Genomic DNA, 17,741 nt, shown 5'->3' with positions numbered 1-17,741 from the left:
GAGGATGTAAAAATGCTTCAATATGACTTGAACAAGTTGTGTGTGTGGAAAAAGGCATGGCAGATGCAGAATAATGTAAATAAATAAGAGGTTATCCATTTTGGTAGGAAGACATTATTATCTGGCAATAAATTGAGTGAAGGAATGCGCATTGAGACCTGGCTGTCTTTGTACGTCTGTCACTGAAGGTAAGTGTGTAGGTGCATCATCGGGGCGGCACGGTGGCTCACTGGTTAGCGCTGCGGCTCACTGGTTAGCACTGCAGCCTCACAGCGCCAGGGACCTGGTTCAATTCCAGCCGTGGGCGACTGTCTGCGTGGAGTTTGCACATTTTCCCTGTGTCTGCGTGGTTTTCCTGCGGGTACTCCGGTTTCCTCCCAAAGTCCAAAGAGGTGCAGGCAAGCTGGATTGGCTGTGCTAAATTGTCCATAGTGTTCAAGGGTATGTGGGTTATAGGGGGATGGGTCTGGGTGGAATTCTTCAAAGGGGCGGTGTGGACTTGTTGGGCTGAAAGGCCTGTTTCCACACTGTAGGTAATCTAATCTAATCATCTGGTCAAGAGAGCAAATATATGTTGGTCTTTGTAATGAGAGAGTTCAAATACAGCAGCAGTGGTGACTTTGTACAATTATACCGGGCCTTGACAAGACTACACCTGGATTATTATGTGCAGTTTGGGAGCTGAGAAAGATGTTCTTGATACAGAGGGAGTGCATCAAAAGTTTACCAGACTTATGGGGAGAGGTTGAATCAGTTAGGATGATATTTACTAGAGTTTAGAAGAATGGGACAAGGTGGGGGATCTCCTACAAACCTATATAATTCTAACAGGATGTTACCAGTTAGATGCAGGAACTAAGTTCCCAATGACAGAGGGAGTCCAGAACCAGGGCTCACAATTTAAGAATATTTCGTAACCCATTTAGGACTGAGATGAGGAGAAATTTCTTCATGCAGAGACTATGAGCTTGTAGAATTTGCTACCACAAAAAACGGTTTAAGCCAAAATATTACACTTTCGACGACTGGGATGTCATTCTAGGGGTCAAAGGGGGGCCAGAATCAGCAGGAATAGGTTATTGAGCTGAACGATCAGCTACGATCGTAATGAATGGCAGAGCTGGCTTGGAAGGCCTACCCCTACTATTTCGTTCTGTTTCTCTTTTTACAGTTACATGTTAAGATGAAAATCGCAATGGAGATAATTCTAGAATAAGCAAAAAAATTGCTGCATTCTGTTGTATAGCTAATTTTTTGAATATGATTGATCTGTACTCTAACTCCTCCGATGGTGTAATATTCTTGCAATAGTTTAACAATACATACTAATAAATCAACTTATTTGTTTTTATAGGGAAGTAGAGACAACATGAGCATTGTTTTGGTCTGTTTCCCTAATGCTCCCAAGGTTTCAGAAGAGGCAGTGCGGAAAGATGCTGAACTAGATAAGTATCTGGAGTCACGTGTCGAAGGTAGGACTGTTTGGTTCTCCTTGTGAAATGCTGTAATTTGTTTCTTTTTAAGACAGAATCGATCATTTAATTTATATTTTTAATTTCTGTCATGACTCCCAGAGAAAGAATTAAGTTATAGTACTTTGGTTTTCGAAAATGTTGAATATCTTCATTGTTGGATGAAGAAGTCATGTTCTTCCTGTCTCCTCTGTTATGACAGAATATGTATTTAAAAAAAGTAATCCCAGAAAATATGTTCTTTAATGAAAGCTTTTGAAATAACTGGGAAATATGCCCGTGGTTAGCTTATTTTCTCTTTTTGCTGTTAGAACCTGAATGCGGGTTCCATTTTGTTTTCAATTTTCAAGAATATCCATTCCTTCGCTATGCCATTATTCATTTATTTTATCCTTGGACCACTTGATTATATTTCTGTGTTCCCAGATTTGCCACCAACTCATGTAAGCACATTACCTCTGTTTAAAACATTGCAAGACACTTGTAAGGCATGTGGCAGCTCCCAGATCTTCTGATGTTCAGATCATTACGTAGCGTTTCTTGAAAAACTTGTCACGAATTTAAACAGATAAATGTTTGGATGATTTCAGTTTTATTGTCATGTGTACTTCAGTATAGGTACAGTAATGCAGTGCAAAGTGTACAATATTGGAGTTCCCAGCGCCATCTTTAGGTACAAAAATAGAAAAACAAACAAATACGTCTACCAAGTAGCACTGTCAACAAGTCCAGTGCTACCTAAAACTGATTTCTTACAGGACCTACATGATAATATAAAAAAATAGGATCAGGAGTTGCTTGCTTGGCACTTTGCGCCTGCTCCCGCATTTAATAAGATTATGCTTCGTCTCAACCTCAGCTGCACATTCTCACCAAATGCTGGTGTTCCTTAATTCCCCTAGAGCCGAAAAGTCTATCAATCTCAGTCTCAGATAGATTTAACAAACTGAAAATTCTGAGGATTCATGACCTTCTGAATAAAAATGATTCTTGCTCCTTGGTCAGCTCAAAATGCCTGTCAATTGATACCTCAACACTGGTCAGTTTGTTTTCTCAACATTGAGATTTTAAACCAGTAATTTTGCCTTTGTCCAGTCACCATTTATCTTTTAAGAAATCAATCCTCTGTGGAAGCTAGCACACTCAGACAAGAATGTCACTTTTAATTTTGCCTGTCATGACACTAAAATGAAGAAATAAAGACTGAGTAACCATGCTTCTTCAAAGGATCAGGATGTGCCTGTGGCCATTGAGTGCCTGCTCAGTTTTCAGTTTGAAATGTCAGCCACGAGTCAAAATTATTATTTCCCCTGTCCAAAAGCTCTTTTTGTGAGCTGTTTTTCTTTCAAGGGCTACTCTTCTGGTTTTCAGGGGCTGCTTGAAAGTGTAGCAGATTTCAGGATTTAAATTAGAAACCAAACAATTCTTGAAGCAGGTATTTTCAAACTTGCTGTACACGTCCTTTGAAAAATCTTAAAGAAATGAAGGACTCAGTGCTGAAGTTCTGTAACAGGCGTGAGACAAAAATGTTGGCATTGGAACACTGATGTGTTGAAGTAGGAGGCAGCTGGAAGCTTGGGATCACTTTTCACTGACAGAACATAAGTGTCTGCAAAGTAGACACCCAGCCTGTGTTTCATCTCCCCAGTGTAAAGGAGACCACATTGAGTCGTGCATACAGTGGGTTGGATGAATGTAATGTTTCACCTGGTCTCAAGACTGCTGTAATGCTGCATTGAGTCTCAACGTAGGCTGGAGGAACAACTTTCACTTCCTCATAGAATCCCTACAGAATGGTAAAGCCCATTTGGCCCAACAAGTCCATACAGCCCCTCCAAACTGCATCCCACCCAGACCTGTTCTCCTACCCCTGTATTTCCCATGACTAACACACCTAACCTAAACATCTCTAGGCACTATGGGCAATTTAGCCTACCCAATCCACCTAGCCTGCTCAGCTTTAGACTGTGGGAGGAAACCAGAGCACCCGGAGGAAACCCATGCAGACATGAGAATGTGCATACTCCACACAGACAGTCGCCTGAGGCTGGAACTGAACCTGTGTCCCTGGCACTGTGAAGCAGCAGTGCTAACCACTGAGCCACTGTGTCGCTCTCTTTCACTTGAGCATCTTACAGCCTTTAGGACTTGACATTGAGGTTAACAATTTCAGTGTATGAACACCACCTTCTATGTCAATTACCGACCCCGACAAACCCAGATCCTGACTTGAAATAGGTTAATTTCAGCACAGTTATCACCAATCTAGTGTCTCTTCCCTGGCTTACCACCACAATCCTTTTGCTTACTCTCTCTCTTGCTCTCTCCCCTTCTTTTGTTTTCTTACTGCCTCTTTCTAGCTGCTCAATGGAGTCAACATTAAGTTTGTTTTCCCTTCACAGATGCTGCCATATATCCTGACTTTCTTCAGCACTTTACTTTGCCTACTAACAATCAAAACAATTTGTGAAGTGGACTCAAGGTGATTACAAATGCACATTTATAGCTTGGGTGAATGGGAAAAGGTGTGGCAAATGGAATATATTATGGGAAAATGTGAAGTCCACTTTGGCAGGAAGAATGAAAAAGAAGTGTATTATCTAAATGTTGTGCGATTACGGAGCTCTCACATGCATAGGCTTCTGAGTGTCCTCATACCTGATAGTGAGCATAATTCATCACAAGGGCAGTTGAATACAGAAGTAGAGAGATTATGCTTCAGTTATCTGGGGCATGATGAGACCACTTCTGAAAAACTGAACAGTATTGATCATCTTATTTTGCGAAGGGCATAAAAAGGTTGGAGATAATAAACCTTCTTTGAGCCACATTGTTAACTGAAATGGGTAGGTTGCCTTTATGAGGAAAGGGTGATCTAGTTAGGTTTGAATCCTGTGGAGCTTTGAAAAGAAAGGGGCAACTTGACTGAAGTGTAAAATCCTGCATGATTTTAACAGGGTAGCTTCTTAGCGAAGAATCTTGAACAAAAGTTCACCACATTTAAAATTGATGAAATGTTTCTCTCTGAGGGTCATGAGTCTTTTGAACTTGGTCATTGAAAAGGTGGTAGAAGCAATGTCCTTTAATATTTTTGAAGTAGGGATGGATAGATCCTTGTTAAGTAAGGGTTAAAATGTTTTTGGATTAAGGTAGGAATTTGGATTTGAGGTTATAATCAGATCAACCACGATTTTATTGGATGATGGGCAGGCCTCAGAGGCTAGATGGCCAGCTTCCTCCCATTTTGTGATATTACAGGACCCTCTCAAAATTATTCTACAAATTTATTTATCAGACTACTTCTGTAAGTTTGACTTTGTCGTCTGTATGAAGATTAAAATTCACCTTGATTAACAAGTTGCTTTGTCACATGTTATGATTACTTCATGATTTAATTTTGTCTCCAGTTTTAAATACTTTTCCTAGGTCCGCAACTACTTCCACCAGCAGTTCTTTTCCTTTGTTATTCCCAGTCCCCACCCACAGTGATTTACTTCTGGATTTCTGAGCCAAGAGCTTTTCTCATTCCTGCCATTTTGTCATCCTTTACATTGCCTGTTCTTGAAATGTTGTGCGCCTCCTCGATCTCAGAATTCATTCATTTTTTGGAGTACAGCAGGTGGCTATTTGGCCTAACATATTTCAGTCTGCTTTCATAATGAGCAATGCATCTAATGCCAATTCTCCATCTTCTCCCAGTAACACAGGCTTCAGAGAAGAATCCAATTCCCTGTTAATATAAAAAGAACAGTGTTGGAGCAAGTCAACAGGTCTGGCAGTATGCAGTGGTGAGAAAAATAGGTTGTTTTGAGCGCAGTGACCTTCTGCCTGAGCAGAACTGTTCTCACAGATCTTCTGATGAAGACCACTGGCCTCCGTTATCTCTCTCTCCACCGATGCTGCTAGGCCTGCCGAGTTTATTAGCATTTTTTTTGTTTCAGATCTGCAGCGTCCACAGTTCATTGTTTTGTTCTCCTTGTAATACCTCAATTGTACCTGTCTCCTGGGCAGCATATTTCAGATCTTAATGACTTAATGTGTGAAAAATTTGCTTTTAATCCTACCATTGCTGCTTTGGCAGTTATTTTAAATCTGTGACCGCCATTTGTCAATTCTTTCATAGAAACATAGGAGCAGAAATAGGCCATTTGACTCGTCAAGCCTGCTGTGCCATTCAGTGCGACCATGAGTGATCATCAAGCTCAAGAACCTAATTCCGCCCCCAGTCCCTTGATTCTTTGAGCCACAGTTCTACCTCCTTTCTGTTTTGGCATCAACCACTTTGTGTGGAAATGAACTTCATAGGCTTACCACTTTCTAGGTGAACCTTAATCTCAGTCCTAAAAGGTTTAATCCTTCTCCTTAAGCTGTGCCTCTGATTCTAGACCCTACGTCTAACCTGTTAGAATTTTATAGGTTTCTGAGACTTCTTTCCTTCTGTATAAACAGAGTCATGCACACACACACCGCCCAAATTTCTGAAGCCTCGTGAATACACACCTGACTGCCTCACTCTCTGCTTGTGAATCAGTGCCAAATGGTTTCTCCACATGTATTCTTCCCCAGACCCCTCATATATTTGAATATCTACCAAATCTCCTCTTAACTTTCTTTTCCCCAAAGAAAGTGATCCCACCTTCTCCAAACCATCTGCATAATTGGCATTCTTCACCCCTAGAACCATTCTTGTGATTCTTCTTTGCGCACTATAATGCCCCAGTCAGGATGCAGTATTCCTGTTGAGACCAAGCTAGTTTATTTTTCATTTGTTGAATGTGTGTGGTGCTGTCTAGGCCAGCATTTGTTGCCCATTCCTAATTACCCTTGGGAAGGTGGTGAATTGATGTGAACAATTGTAGTGCAACTGGTGTGGGTACACTCACACTGCTATTAGAAAGGGAGTTTCGGCACTTGGATCCAGCAACAGTGAAGAAATTTCTACACTGTTTGAAGACAAGTTTATGTGACTTGGAGGCAATAGTGTCCCCAAATTTCTGCTGGCCTTGTTCTTCTAGGTGGTAGAAATCTTGGGTTTCAAGTTTCTGTCAGAGGAATCTTGAAGTGTTACAACGGAGAGTTTGCAATGTTGCCACTGTGCATCGGTGAATGTTGAAGGTGTTACATGAAATGTTACATGAGCTGCTTTGTCCTGAATGGTGTTGAGCTGCAGTGTTATTGAAGTTGCACACATTTAGGTGAGTGGGCAATATTCCATCACACACCTGACATTTGTCTTTTCGAGGCTGTACAGTTTTAGAGAGTTCAGTGAGGAGTTGTTCATTGCAGTATTCCCAGCCTCATAGCTGCTCTTGAAGCTGTAATGATTATCTGGCTGGTTCAGCTCAGTTTTTGGACAGTGGTAATCCCTTGGATGTTGAAACTGGAAGGTTCAGTGATGGCAACGCCATTAAATGTCAAGACGAAATGGATGCTACCTTGTTGGATATGAGCATTGCATGGCAGTTATGTAGTAAAACAGTTGACTTACTGATAGTCAACCCAAGCCTGAATATTGTCCAGGTATTCGAGCAGTTTTTCCGCCGCCTCTGCCTCCACGCTTACTTCTCTAACTGGGAGCCTAACCTACCCTACACTGACCCCTTCACCCGCTTCCAACACAAGTCCTCCTCCTGGACACCACCCCCAGGCCTCCTACCCTCCCTTGAACTCTTCATCTCCAACTGCCGTCAAGCCATCAGTGGCCTCAACCTCTCCACCCCTTTCACCCACTCCAACCTGTCCCCTGCAGAATGTGCAGCCGTCCGCTCCAATCCCAACCTCACCATCAAACCCGCAGGCAAGGGAGGCGCAGTTGTAGTATGGCGCACTAACTTTACATTGCTGAGGCTAGATGCTAACTTTCCGACATCACCTCCTACCATCCTCTGGATCATGACCCCCACCCTCGAGCACCACACCATCATCTCCCAAACCATCCACAACATCATCACCCCAGGTGACCTCCCACCCACAGTCTCCAACCTCCTCATTCCCCAACCCTGCACCCTTGCTTCTATCTCCTTCCCAAAATCCACAAGCCCGCCTGCCCTGGTTGACCTATTGTCTCCGCCTGCTCCTGCCCCACTGAACTCATCTCCACCTATCTGGACTCTATTTGGTCCAGGAACTCCCTACCTACGTCTGTGACACTGCTCACGCCCTCCACCTCTTCTAGAACTTCCGACTCCCTGGTCCCCAACACCTCATTTTCACCATGTATGGCCAGTCCCCACACAGCTGCATTTCCCATGCAGATAGTCTGAAGGCCCTCTGCTTCTTCCTGTCCCACAGGCCCGATCAGTCCCCCTCCACCAACACCCTCTTTCGCCTAGCTGAACTCATCCTCACCCTCGACAAATTCTGTTTTGATTCCTCCCACTTCCTACAGACAAAGGGGGTGGCCGTGGGTACCCACATGGACCCAAGCTCTGCCTGCCTCTTTGTAGGTTACGTGGAACAGTACCTCTTCCGTACCTACACAGGCCCGAAACCCCACCTCCTCCTCCGTTACATTGATGACTGTATCGACGCTGCCTCATGCTCCCAAGAGGAGCTTGAACAGTTCATCTACTTGACCAACACCTTTCATCCCAGCCTCATGTTCACCTGGACCATCTCCAACACATCCCTCCCCTTCCTGGACCTCTCTGTCTCCATCTCAGGCAACCAGCTTGTAACTGATGTCCATTTCAAGCCCACCGACTCCCACAGCTACCTAGAAGACACCTCCTCCCACCCAGCTTCCTGCAAAAATTCCATCCCCTGTTCCCAATTCCTTTTCCTTCGCCTCCGCTGCATCTGCCTCCAGGATGAGGCATTCCACTCCCATACATCCCAGATGTCCTTGTTCTTCAAGGACCGCAACATGGCGTGCGTGCGCGCATCCCACCCCCGTGGTTGAGAACGCCCTTGACCATGTCTCCCGCAACTCATTCCTCACACCCCGTCCCCGCAATAACTGCCAAAAGAGAATTCCCCATCGTCCTCACATACCACCTCACCAACCTCCGGATACAACGCGTCACCCTCCGACACTTCCGTCTGCAATTCAACCCCACCACCAAAGACATTTTTCCATCCCCACCCTTGTCTGCCTTCTGGAAAGACCACGCTCTCCATGACTCCCTTGTCTGCTCCACACTTCGGGGGAGCTAGCCAATTGGATACAAACTTGGCTTGAATGTAGGAGTCAAAGGGTGGTGATGGGTTGTTTTTCAGGATGGAGGTCTTCGACCTGTGGTGTGCCATAAGGATCAGTGCTGGATCCGTCACTTATGATTTGGATGTGAATATAGGAAATATGGTTAGTAAGTTTGCAGATGACATGAAAATAGGTGAGGTAGCGGATAGTGAAGAAAATTATCTCAGGACAATGGGACCTTGCTCATATGGGCCAACGGGCCCAGTGTTGGCAGTGGAGGTTAATTTAGATAGATGTGAGGTGTTGCTGTAGGGTCCTGGGGAGTTTTGCCGAACAGAGAGATCTAGGGATACAGGTGCATAGTTCTTTGAAACTGGAGTTGCAGATAGACATGGTGGGAAAGGTGGCATTTGGCACGCTTGCCTTCAGTAGTCGGTATTTGAGTATAAGAGTTGGCAGATCATGTCGCTGTGCAGGATATTGGTTAGGCCTTTCTGAAAAACTGCAAACAATTTTGGTTGCATTTCTATAGGAAGGATGTTGTTAAACTTGGGAGGGTGCAGGAAAGGTTTACAGAGATGTTGCTGGGTTGGAGGGTTTGAGCTTTTGGGAGAGGCTGAATAGGCTGAGGCTATTTTCCCTGAGGTGTTGGAGGCTGAAGAGTGACCTTATAGATGATGTCTAAAACCACGAGGAGCGGACATAGAGTGAATAGCCAAGTCTTTTTCCTAGGGTGGGCAAAGTCTAAAACTAGAGGGCATAGGTTTAAGGTGGGGTTCGGAGGGTGTGGGAGTCGAGATTTCGGAAGGACCCGAGGGGTAACATTTCACACAGAGAGTAGTGTATGTATGGAACAAGCTGCCAGAGGAAGTGGTGGAGGTGGATACAGTTACAGAGTTGAAAAGGCACCTGGTTGGGTTTTTGAATTGGACTGGAACAAGGAATGTTCCACATAGCCCATAAGTGGGGCCCACCAGTGGCCACTCCTCTGACCAAAAGAAAATGACAGAAGTTGATGGTGAGGATGATCTCGACCAAGCCGAGGACACTGGTGGTGGGTGGGGACGGTTCAGCCCTTTCCTCCAGGACAAAGTGGAGAGCCCCGAAATCATCCTGTTTGGGGGATGGACGTGTCCATGACAAAGAGGAAGCAGCTGGAGCCTGCAAACGCAAAATTCTGAAACTGGCGTAAAGCATCAGTGGAATCACTGATGTAAGCTAGCATGGCATGGACTCATGATATGGTAACAAGATGGCCAGGAGCAAGATAAGACCATATGTCCTGTGGATGCTGTTCCATCATTCAATACTGATGTGGCTAATTTCAGACTTCAGCTCCATTTTCTCATACCCTTTGATTCTTGGAGAGATTCAACAGTCTCTCTATCCTGGTCTTAAATATTCACAACACTCTTGAAAAGAAAATTCCAAAGATTCGCAACCTTTTGTACAAAGAAATTTCTCCTTCTAATCAAATTGATCCCTTATCTTGAGACTCATGTTTTAGATCCCCTAGCTAACAAAAACAATCTGCATCTGCTCTGTCAAACCCCTTCATCTTGAATGTCTCAATGAGATTACACCTGTTATGCTTCTGAACTCCAGTGAATATGGGCCCAATTTAGGGTGCCTGGCATCATAGGATTGGTTGCAAAGATGAGAAGCCATCTGGTGAACCATCACTATGGCTTCCAATGCATGTGATTTCTTTTTTCAGTTTGGGGCGGCACGGTGTTTCAGTGGTTGGCACGGTTGCAGGGACCCGTGTTTGATCCCAACCTTGGGTGATTGTCTGTCTTTGTGGAGTTTGCATATCGTCCCCATGTCTGCATGGCTTTCCTTTGGGTGCTCCAGTTGCTTCCCATAGTCCAAAGATGTGCAGACAAGGTGGTTTGGCCATGAGAAATGCACGGCTACAGGGATAGGGTGGGTGGAATGCTCTTCAGAGGGTCAGTATGGTCTTGATGGGCCGAAATGGCCTAGAAATTGGAGGAAATCTTAAAAACAATTCATCAAATAAGTGCTAAGTACAAGTAGACTTTCAGTTTTGGCAGAGATTTGTTCAATTCCTGATAATCCAACCCCACCAAAGAATTCAACAGGGACTTTTTAAATCATCCGGCATCAGGTTCCAGCATGTTTATCCTCACGTGGGATAACTGGAACATCCATAAAGGTGATTTTGTGCTGAAGTTTTTTTGGCTTACGTAGTCTTGTAATAGTTTCATGAACTGTGCGCTGGTCTTGTTCTGGTTTTTAAAACTATGCAATTCAGGTTACGTTATTATCTTTGAAGTTTATGACTGGCTGTCTGTATGAGTACCACTTATATCTTTTCTCTTTACATTGAAATGTATTCAGAATATGCAGCAAAACCCACATTTCCTCAGCCACAAATTAAAGTAATCATGCTTGCCAGAGTTTACCTTTTCTCATGCTGCCCATTCACCTTACCTAGCAAGATAGCCTGATTTGTGCTGAAAACTTTGAAGGAAGTACTTGAATCAATGAATCTCATTTGCACTCATGACCTGATGCATAGACAGGTTGCCATTGCACCCACTGTAAAATTGGCCTTTACCAGAGCTGCTTTTGGTGCACATTGCTTCAGTCTTTTAGATATGGTATTGAAGTTCACTTGTTTTTAAATATAATTTCCATAAGTGCTGGTTTCATACACACTGCTTTATCACATGTAAACTTTAGTCTACCAGAATTGGATGTAAGAGTCAGGAAGCCTTGTTACAGTTGTGCAAGCCTTTAAGTTTAGTACACCGTTTTATTCTCTATATTTAAGGAAGGATATAAGTGAATTGAAGGCAGTTGAATGAATATTCACTGGATTACTTCATCACGTTTGACGATTGTCCAGGAGAAGAAGCTGAGCAGATTGGATTTATTATCTACAAAGTTGCCTCTACCTCTTCTCCATGAAATAATGATTCTGAAGGGGCTTGGCAGGGTAGAGCCTGAGAGGCTGTTTTACTTGTTGGAGAAGTAAGAATGCAAACACAGTGTCAAAAAAGGGGCCAGTCATTTGGAATGAGATAAGAGATTTCTTCATTCAGTGCGCAGTAAAATTTTGAAATTAACTATCCAAGGGCACTGAGACAGCTCCATTTTATTGAGTATATTTAAGCCTCAGACAGATATTGGTTGCTCAAAGAACCGAGGCCAATTCAAAGTGAATGGGCAAGTGCAGTTGTTGAAGCAGAAATGTCAGTTATGATTGTATTGAATGGCAAGAAGGCTTGAGGTGATGCATAATCTATTCCTCCTATTTCTAAGGTCCTTGCACGTCTCAAAATGCAAATGAATTTTAAAGTGCAATCAGTGTTAATTAGGCAAATATACCAGAAAAGTATGTTACAATATCCAACACAGTGCGGTCAGTTAAATTGGTCACTGAATTCAACCAACACCATCAAACCAAGAATGTTAGCCCATTGAGGTTGCTGCTACTCCCTGCACATGTCTGTGCTTTTTAATTGAAAAGAAAGTCTGAAGCTTCAGTATTAAATTTGAAGCTCTTAGCTTTGTTAATTACTGTTCTGTAGTATCTGCCCTGAGAGTGGAGGTTTGCACCACAACCTTTCACTGGAGAATTGTGACACTTTGACTTGACCCAACCAAGTTAGAATCTCATCCAAAGTAAACACTGACCTCAACCATTCTTTCTATTACTTCTGCAGCTTAGTTGAATATGATCTTGCCTCAACAAATTTGTGTTAACTCTCTTTTTTATTTTTCTCTGCTTCACCAAAGACTGTTAATATCGTCCTGAATTATTCTTTCTACAAGCTTCTTGTTCACAGATGTTAAACTGTCTTCTTGTCCAACTCTTGTGTTTTTTTGCCAAAGCATTTTGGCTCACTTTTCATACATGTTGATGTGACTTAGGAGATATGCTTACTCTAAAAAGTTTACACAGTGCAACTGAGAAGGCAACTCTCATCTGTGTTGAGATAACAAAGTGTGTAGCTGGATGAACACAGCAGGCCAAGCAGCATCTTAGGAGCACAAGATGCTGCTTGGCCTGCTGTGTTCATCCACCTCCATTCTTAGTTTTCTCGTATTCTCCAGAATCTGCAGTTCCGATTATCTCTCATCTATGTTGTTTTATGTTTTGGAGGATGCTACACAAAACACTTTGGCAAATTTCTTACTTAAAATTTTATTGTGGTTTAATATTATTTTCAATTACCAATTCCAGAAATTATGCTGAAACCCAGTGAAGAAGGAATACCTGATTTGGTTCATGTGATGCGCACTCTTTCTATGGAGAACATTCCAAATTTACCGCCAGGAGGTGGCCTTGCAAGCAAGTGAGTATAACATAGCATGGAACTGTAATACCGTCGTAAACTTTACAAAATAGTACATTGTATCTTTGTGTCTTTCAGTTCTGTAATATGTGAAAATAAGCAAAAAATATTTCCATCCAGTTGCCAAAACCTTTGCATACCCCACACAGTTGTTTTTGTTTCCCCCCCAATCATCTGGCACCAAAAATTGCTCCTTCCCATTCATAGGACAGTAAATGACTTGCAATATTTGAACCAAAGCCTTGGTAGGCAGGGAGGTTGTGGGGATGTTGGATAACATAACACACAATAAAGCATTTGTGTTCTGGAAGAGTTACTCTTTTGAGTCTGTGTTTTTCTTGCCATGGGTGTAGCCTAACCTCCTGAGGTTTTCCAAAACTTGCTGTTTTTATTTCAGATTTCCAGCATTCAAAATGTTTCGCTTTTAGAATATGTTACTGTGATTACAGTATATACTTAAACACAGTGTGGAGCTGGAGGAACACAGCAGGCCATGCAGCATCAAAGGAACAGGAAAGTTGATGCTTTGGGTCGGAACCCTTCTTCAGAAGTGGGGAGGGGGAAGGGAGCTCAGAAATAAATAGAGAGGAAGGGTGGGGCTGGGGAAGGTAGGTGGGATGGTAGGTAGTGGTGGGAATTGGTCAGTGGGAAGGGTGGGACGGATAGGTGGGAGAGAAAATGGACAGGTTATGCCTGGTCAAGGAGGCAGGGATGGAAATAGGATGAGGCCGGGGGTGGAGAGAATTTAAAACTAGGGAATTCCATGTTTCGGCTGAAGGTCTGTAGGCTCCTGAGGCGGAATATGAGGTGTTGCTCCACCAGTTTACGAGTGGCATCGTTGTGACACTGGAGGAGGCCCAGAATGGACATAGAACATAAAACGTTACAGTGCCTTCGGCCCTTGACGTTGAGCTGACCTGTGAGACCAATCTGAAGCCCGTCTAACGTACACTATTCCATTACCATCCATATGTTTATCCACTGACTATCTAAATGCCCTTAAAGTTGGCGAGTCTACTACTGCTGCAGGCAGGGCATTCTACGCCTTTTACTACTCTCTGAGCAAAGAACCTACATCTGACATCTGTCCTATATCTACCACCAATTTGAAGCTGTGTCCCCTCATACTAGCCGTCACCATCCAAGGAAAAAGGCTCTCACTGTCCACCCTATCTAATCCTGTGATCACCTTGTATGTCTCTATTAAGTCACCTCTTAAACTCCTTCTCTCCAATGAAAACAGCCTCAAGTCCCTCAGCCTTTCCACATACAACCTACCCTCCATACCAGGCAACAACCTGGTAAATCTCCTCTGCACCTTTTTACAATGCTTCCACATCCTTCCTATAATGCGGTGACCAGAACTGTATGCAATACTCCAAGTGCGGCCACACCAGAGATTTGTACAGCTGCAACATGACCTCCTCATGGCTCTGAAACTCAATCCTACTCCCAATAAAATCTTACACACCATATGCCTTCTTAACAACCCTATCAACCTGGGTGGCAATTTTCAGGGATCGATGCACACGGACACTGACATCTCTCTGCTCATATCATCTAGGGAGTGGGAGGGGTACTTAAAACGCTTGGCGACCAGAAAGTGTTGTCATTTGTTGCCTACAGAGCGCCGATGATCTATGAAACAGTCTCTGAGTTTACGCTTGGTCTCACTGATGTGGAGGAGGTGACAATGGATACAGTAGACCAAGCTTGAAGGGTGTACAGGTGAACCCCTGTCAGATATGAAAAGTTTGTTTATGGCTTTGAATGGAGGTGACGGGGGAGGTGTCATTCAGATGATAATCAGCCTTCCTGTTTTGCTGCCAAAGTGGAAACATTTTCGTTTATCTACATTGTACTGCATCTCCCGTGCCTTTTTCCTCTCACTCAGATTGGCCAAGTCACATTGAAGTATCTCTGTCTTCCTCACATCTCACCCTCCCACCCATCTTTCTGTCATTTGCAAATTTGGACATGATACACTCAGTCCCCTTGTCAAAATCTTTAATATATATTGAATAGCTGGAATCTGTGGTACCTCATTAGTCACAGTCTGCCATTCAAAAAAAACCCATTTGGTTCTACTCCTGTCTGCCAACCACTTTTCTATTCATTTCAGTGTGGCACCCCAATTCCATGCGCTTTAATTTCCCATACCAGTCTCTCGTGGGACTTTGTCCAAAGCCTTCTGAAAGTCCAAGTAAGCCACTTCCATTCATTCCCCTTAATCAATTTCACAATTTGTGCCCTTAAAGAATTCCAGTATATTTGTCAAGTATGATTCCCCTCTCATAAAGCAGTCAGTCTGTCTCTCTCTCTGCCATTGTTTGCAGGGCTCACCTATTAATTCTACTATGGACTTGAGCCTTTTCCCCACTACTGATATCTGACTGACTGGTCTGTATTTCCAAGTTTTCTCTCTGCCTCACTTTTTAAATGGAGTGGCTGCATCAGTTACTGATCAATCTGTAGGTTGTTCCAGAGACTGTAGAATTTTGGAAGATGACCACCAATGTATCTTCTATTTTTAGTGCCATTTTCTTATGAACCTTGGGATGTAGATTTATCAAGCTCTGGAAATTTATTGCCCTTCAGTCTAATCAATTTCCCCAACACCCATAACAGTACTAATACTGATTTCCTTCAGCTGTTAGTTACATTCTGATTAGCAAAGCCCCAAAAAGTCCATGCACACATTCAATGCAAATCATATTGACCCCACAAGTCTTAAACTTGTGCTGACGTCTGCAAACTAAATTAAAAGATTTGTATCAGAGATAATGGGAACTGCAGATGCTGGAGAATCGAAGACAACAAAATGTGAGGCTGGATGAACACAGCAGGCCAAGCAGCATCCCAGGAGCACAAAAGCTGACGTTTCGGGCCTAGACCCTTCATCAGAGAGGGGGATGGAGTGAGGGTTCTGGAATAAATAGGGAGAGAGGGGGAGGCGGACCGAAGATGGAGAGAAAAGAAGATAGGTGGAGAGAGTATAGGTGGGGAGGTAGGGAGGGGATAGGTCAGTCCTGGGAAGACGGACAGGTCAAGGAGGTGGGATGAGGTTAGTAGGTAGATGTGGGTGCGGCTTGGTATGGGAGGAAGGGATGGGTGAGAGGAAGAACAGGTTAGGGAGGCGGAGACAGGTTGGACTGGTTTTGGGATGCAGTGGGTGGAGTGGAGGAGCTGGGCTGGTTGTGTGGTGCAGTTGGGGGAGGGGACGAACTAGGCTGGTTTAGGGATGCAGTTGGGGAAGGGGAGATTTTGAAACTGAAGTCCTCATTGATACCATTGGGCTGCAGGGTTCCCAGGCGGAATATGAGTTGCTGTTCCTGCAAGCTTCGGGTGGCATCATTGTGGCACTGCAGGAGGCCCATGATGGACATGTCATCTAAAGAATGGGAGGGGGAGTGGAAATGGTTTGCGACTGGGAGGTGCAGTAGTTTGTTGCGAACCGAACGGAGGTGTTCTGCAAAGCGGTCTCCAAGCCTCCGCTTGGTTTCCCCAATGTAGAGGAAGCCACACCGGGTACAGTGGATGCAGTATACCACATTGGCAGATGTGCAGGTGAACCTCTGCTTAATGTGGAATATCATCTTGGGGCCTGGGATAGGGGTGAGGGGGGAGGTGTGGGGGCAAGTGTAGCATTTCCTGCGGTTGCAGGGGAAGGTGCCAGGTGTGGTGGGGTTGGAGGGCAGTGTGGAACGAACAAGGGAGTCACGGAGAGAGTGGTCTCTCCGGAAAGCAGACAGGGGTGGGGATGGAAAAATGTCTTGGGTGGTGGGGTCGGATTGTAGATGGCGGAAGTGTCGGAGGATGATGCGTTGTATCCGGAGGTTGGTCGGGTGGAATGCAGATGGCCTCAAGGCCCTCCGCTTCTTCCTGTCCCGCAGGCCCGACCAGTCCCCCTCCACCGACACCCTGATCCGCCCAGCCGAACTCGTCCTCGCCCTCAACAACTTCTCTTTTGACTCCTCCCACTTCCTACAGACTAACGGGGGTGGCCATGGGCACCCGCATGGGCCCCAGCTATGCCTGCCTCTTTGTAGGTTACGTGGAACAGTCCCTCTTCCGCACCTACACAGGCCCCAAACCCCACCTCTTCCTCCGGTACATCGATGACTGTATCGGCGCCGCCTTTTGCTCCCCAGAGGAACTCGAACAGTTCATCCACTTCACCAACACTTTCCACCCCAACCTTCAGTTCACCTGGGCCATCTCCAGCACATCCCTCACCTTCCTGGACCTCTCAGTCTCCATCTCAGGCAACCAGCTTGTAACTGATGACCATTTCAAGCCCACCGACTCCCACAGCTACCTAGAATACACCTCCTCTCACCCACCCTCCTGCAAAAATTCCATCCCCTATTCCCAATTCCTCCGCCTCCGCCGCATCTGCTCCCACGACAAGACATTCCACTCCCGCACATCCCGGATGTCCAAATTCTTCAAGGACCGCAACTTTCCCCCCACAGTGATCAAGAACGCCCTCGACCGCATCTCCCGCAACACGTCTCTCACACCCCGCCCCCCGCCACAACCGCCCCAAGAGGATCCCCCTCGTTCTCACACACCACCCCATCAACCTCCGGATACAATGCATCATCCTCTGACACTTCCGCCATCTACAATCCGAACCCACCACCCAAGACATTTTTCCATCCCCACCCCTGTCTGCTTTCCGGAGAGACCACTCTCTCCGTGACTCCCTTGTTCGCTCCACACTGCCCTCCAACCCCACCACACCCGGCACCTTCCCCTGCAACCGCAGGAAATGCTACACTTGCCCCCACACCTCCCCCC

At 44.8% G+C, this 17,741-nt stretch overlaps 1 protein-coding gene across 7 annotated transcripts in view; it reads left to right on the top strand.

Moving 5' to 3' along the window:
• Positions 1–17,741, top strand: part of ppm1ba (protein phosphatase, Mg2+/Mn2+ dependent, 1Ba) — a 158,463-nt gene that overhangs the window by 113,689 nt on the left and 27,033 nt on the right. For all 7 annotated transcript variants that reach the window (XM_048535876.2, XM_048535877.2, XM_048535871.2 and 4 more), the window contains 2 exons: positions 1,355–1,472; positions 12,827–12,938. In XM_048535876.2, the coding sequence (XP_048391833.1) occupies positions 1,355–1,472; positions 12,827–12,938 (230 nt within the window). The remainder of the gene's footprint in view (positions 1–1,354; positions 1,473–12,826; positions 12,939–17,741) is intronic.

The sequence above is a fragment of the Stegostoma tigrinum genome, chromosome 9 (genome assembly GCF_030684315.1).
Source record: "Stegostoma tigrinum isolate sSteTig4 chromosome 9, sSteTig4.hap1, whole genome shotgun sequence".
Classification (NCBI taxonomy): Eukaryota; Metazoa; Chordata; class Chondrichthyes; order Orectolobiformes; family Stegostomatidae; genus Stegostoma; species Stegostoma tigrinum.
The sequence above is the reverse complement of the archived record's forward strand: the minus strand, read 5'-3'. Positions and strand labels throughout refer to the sequence as shown.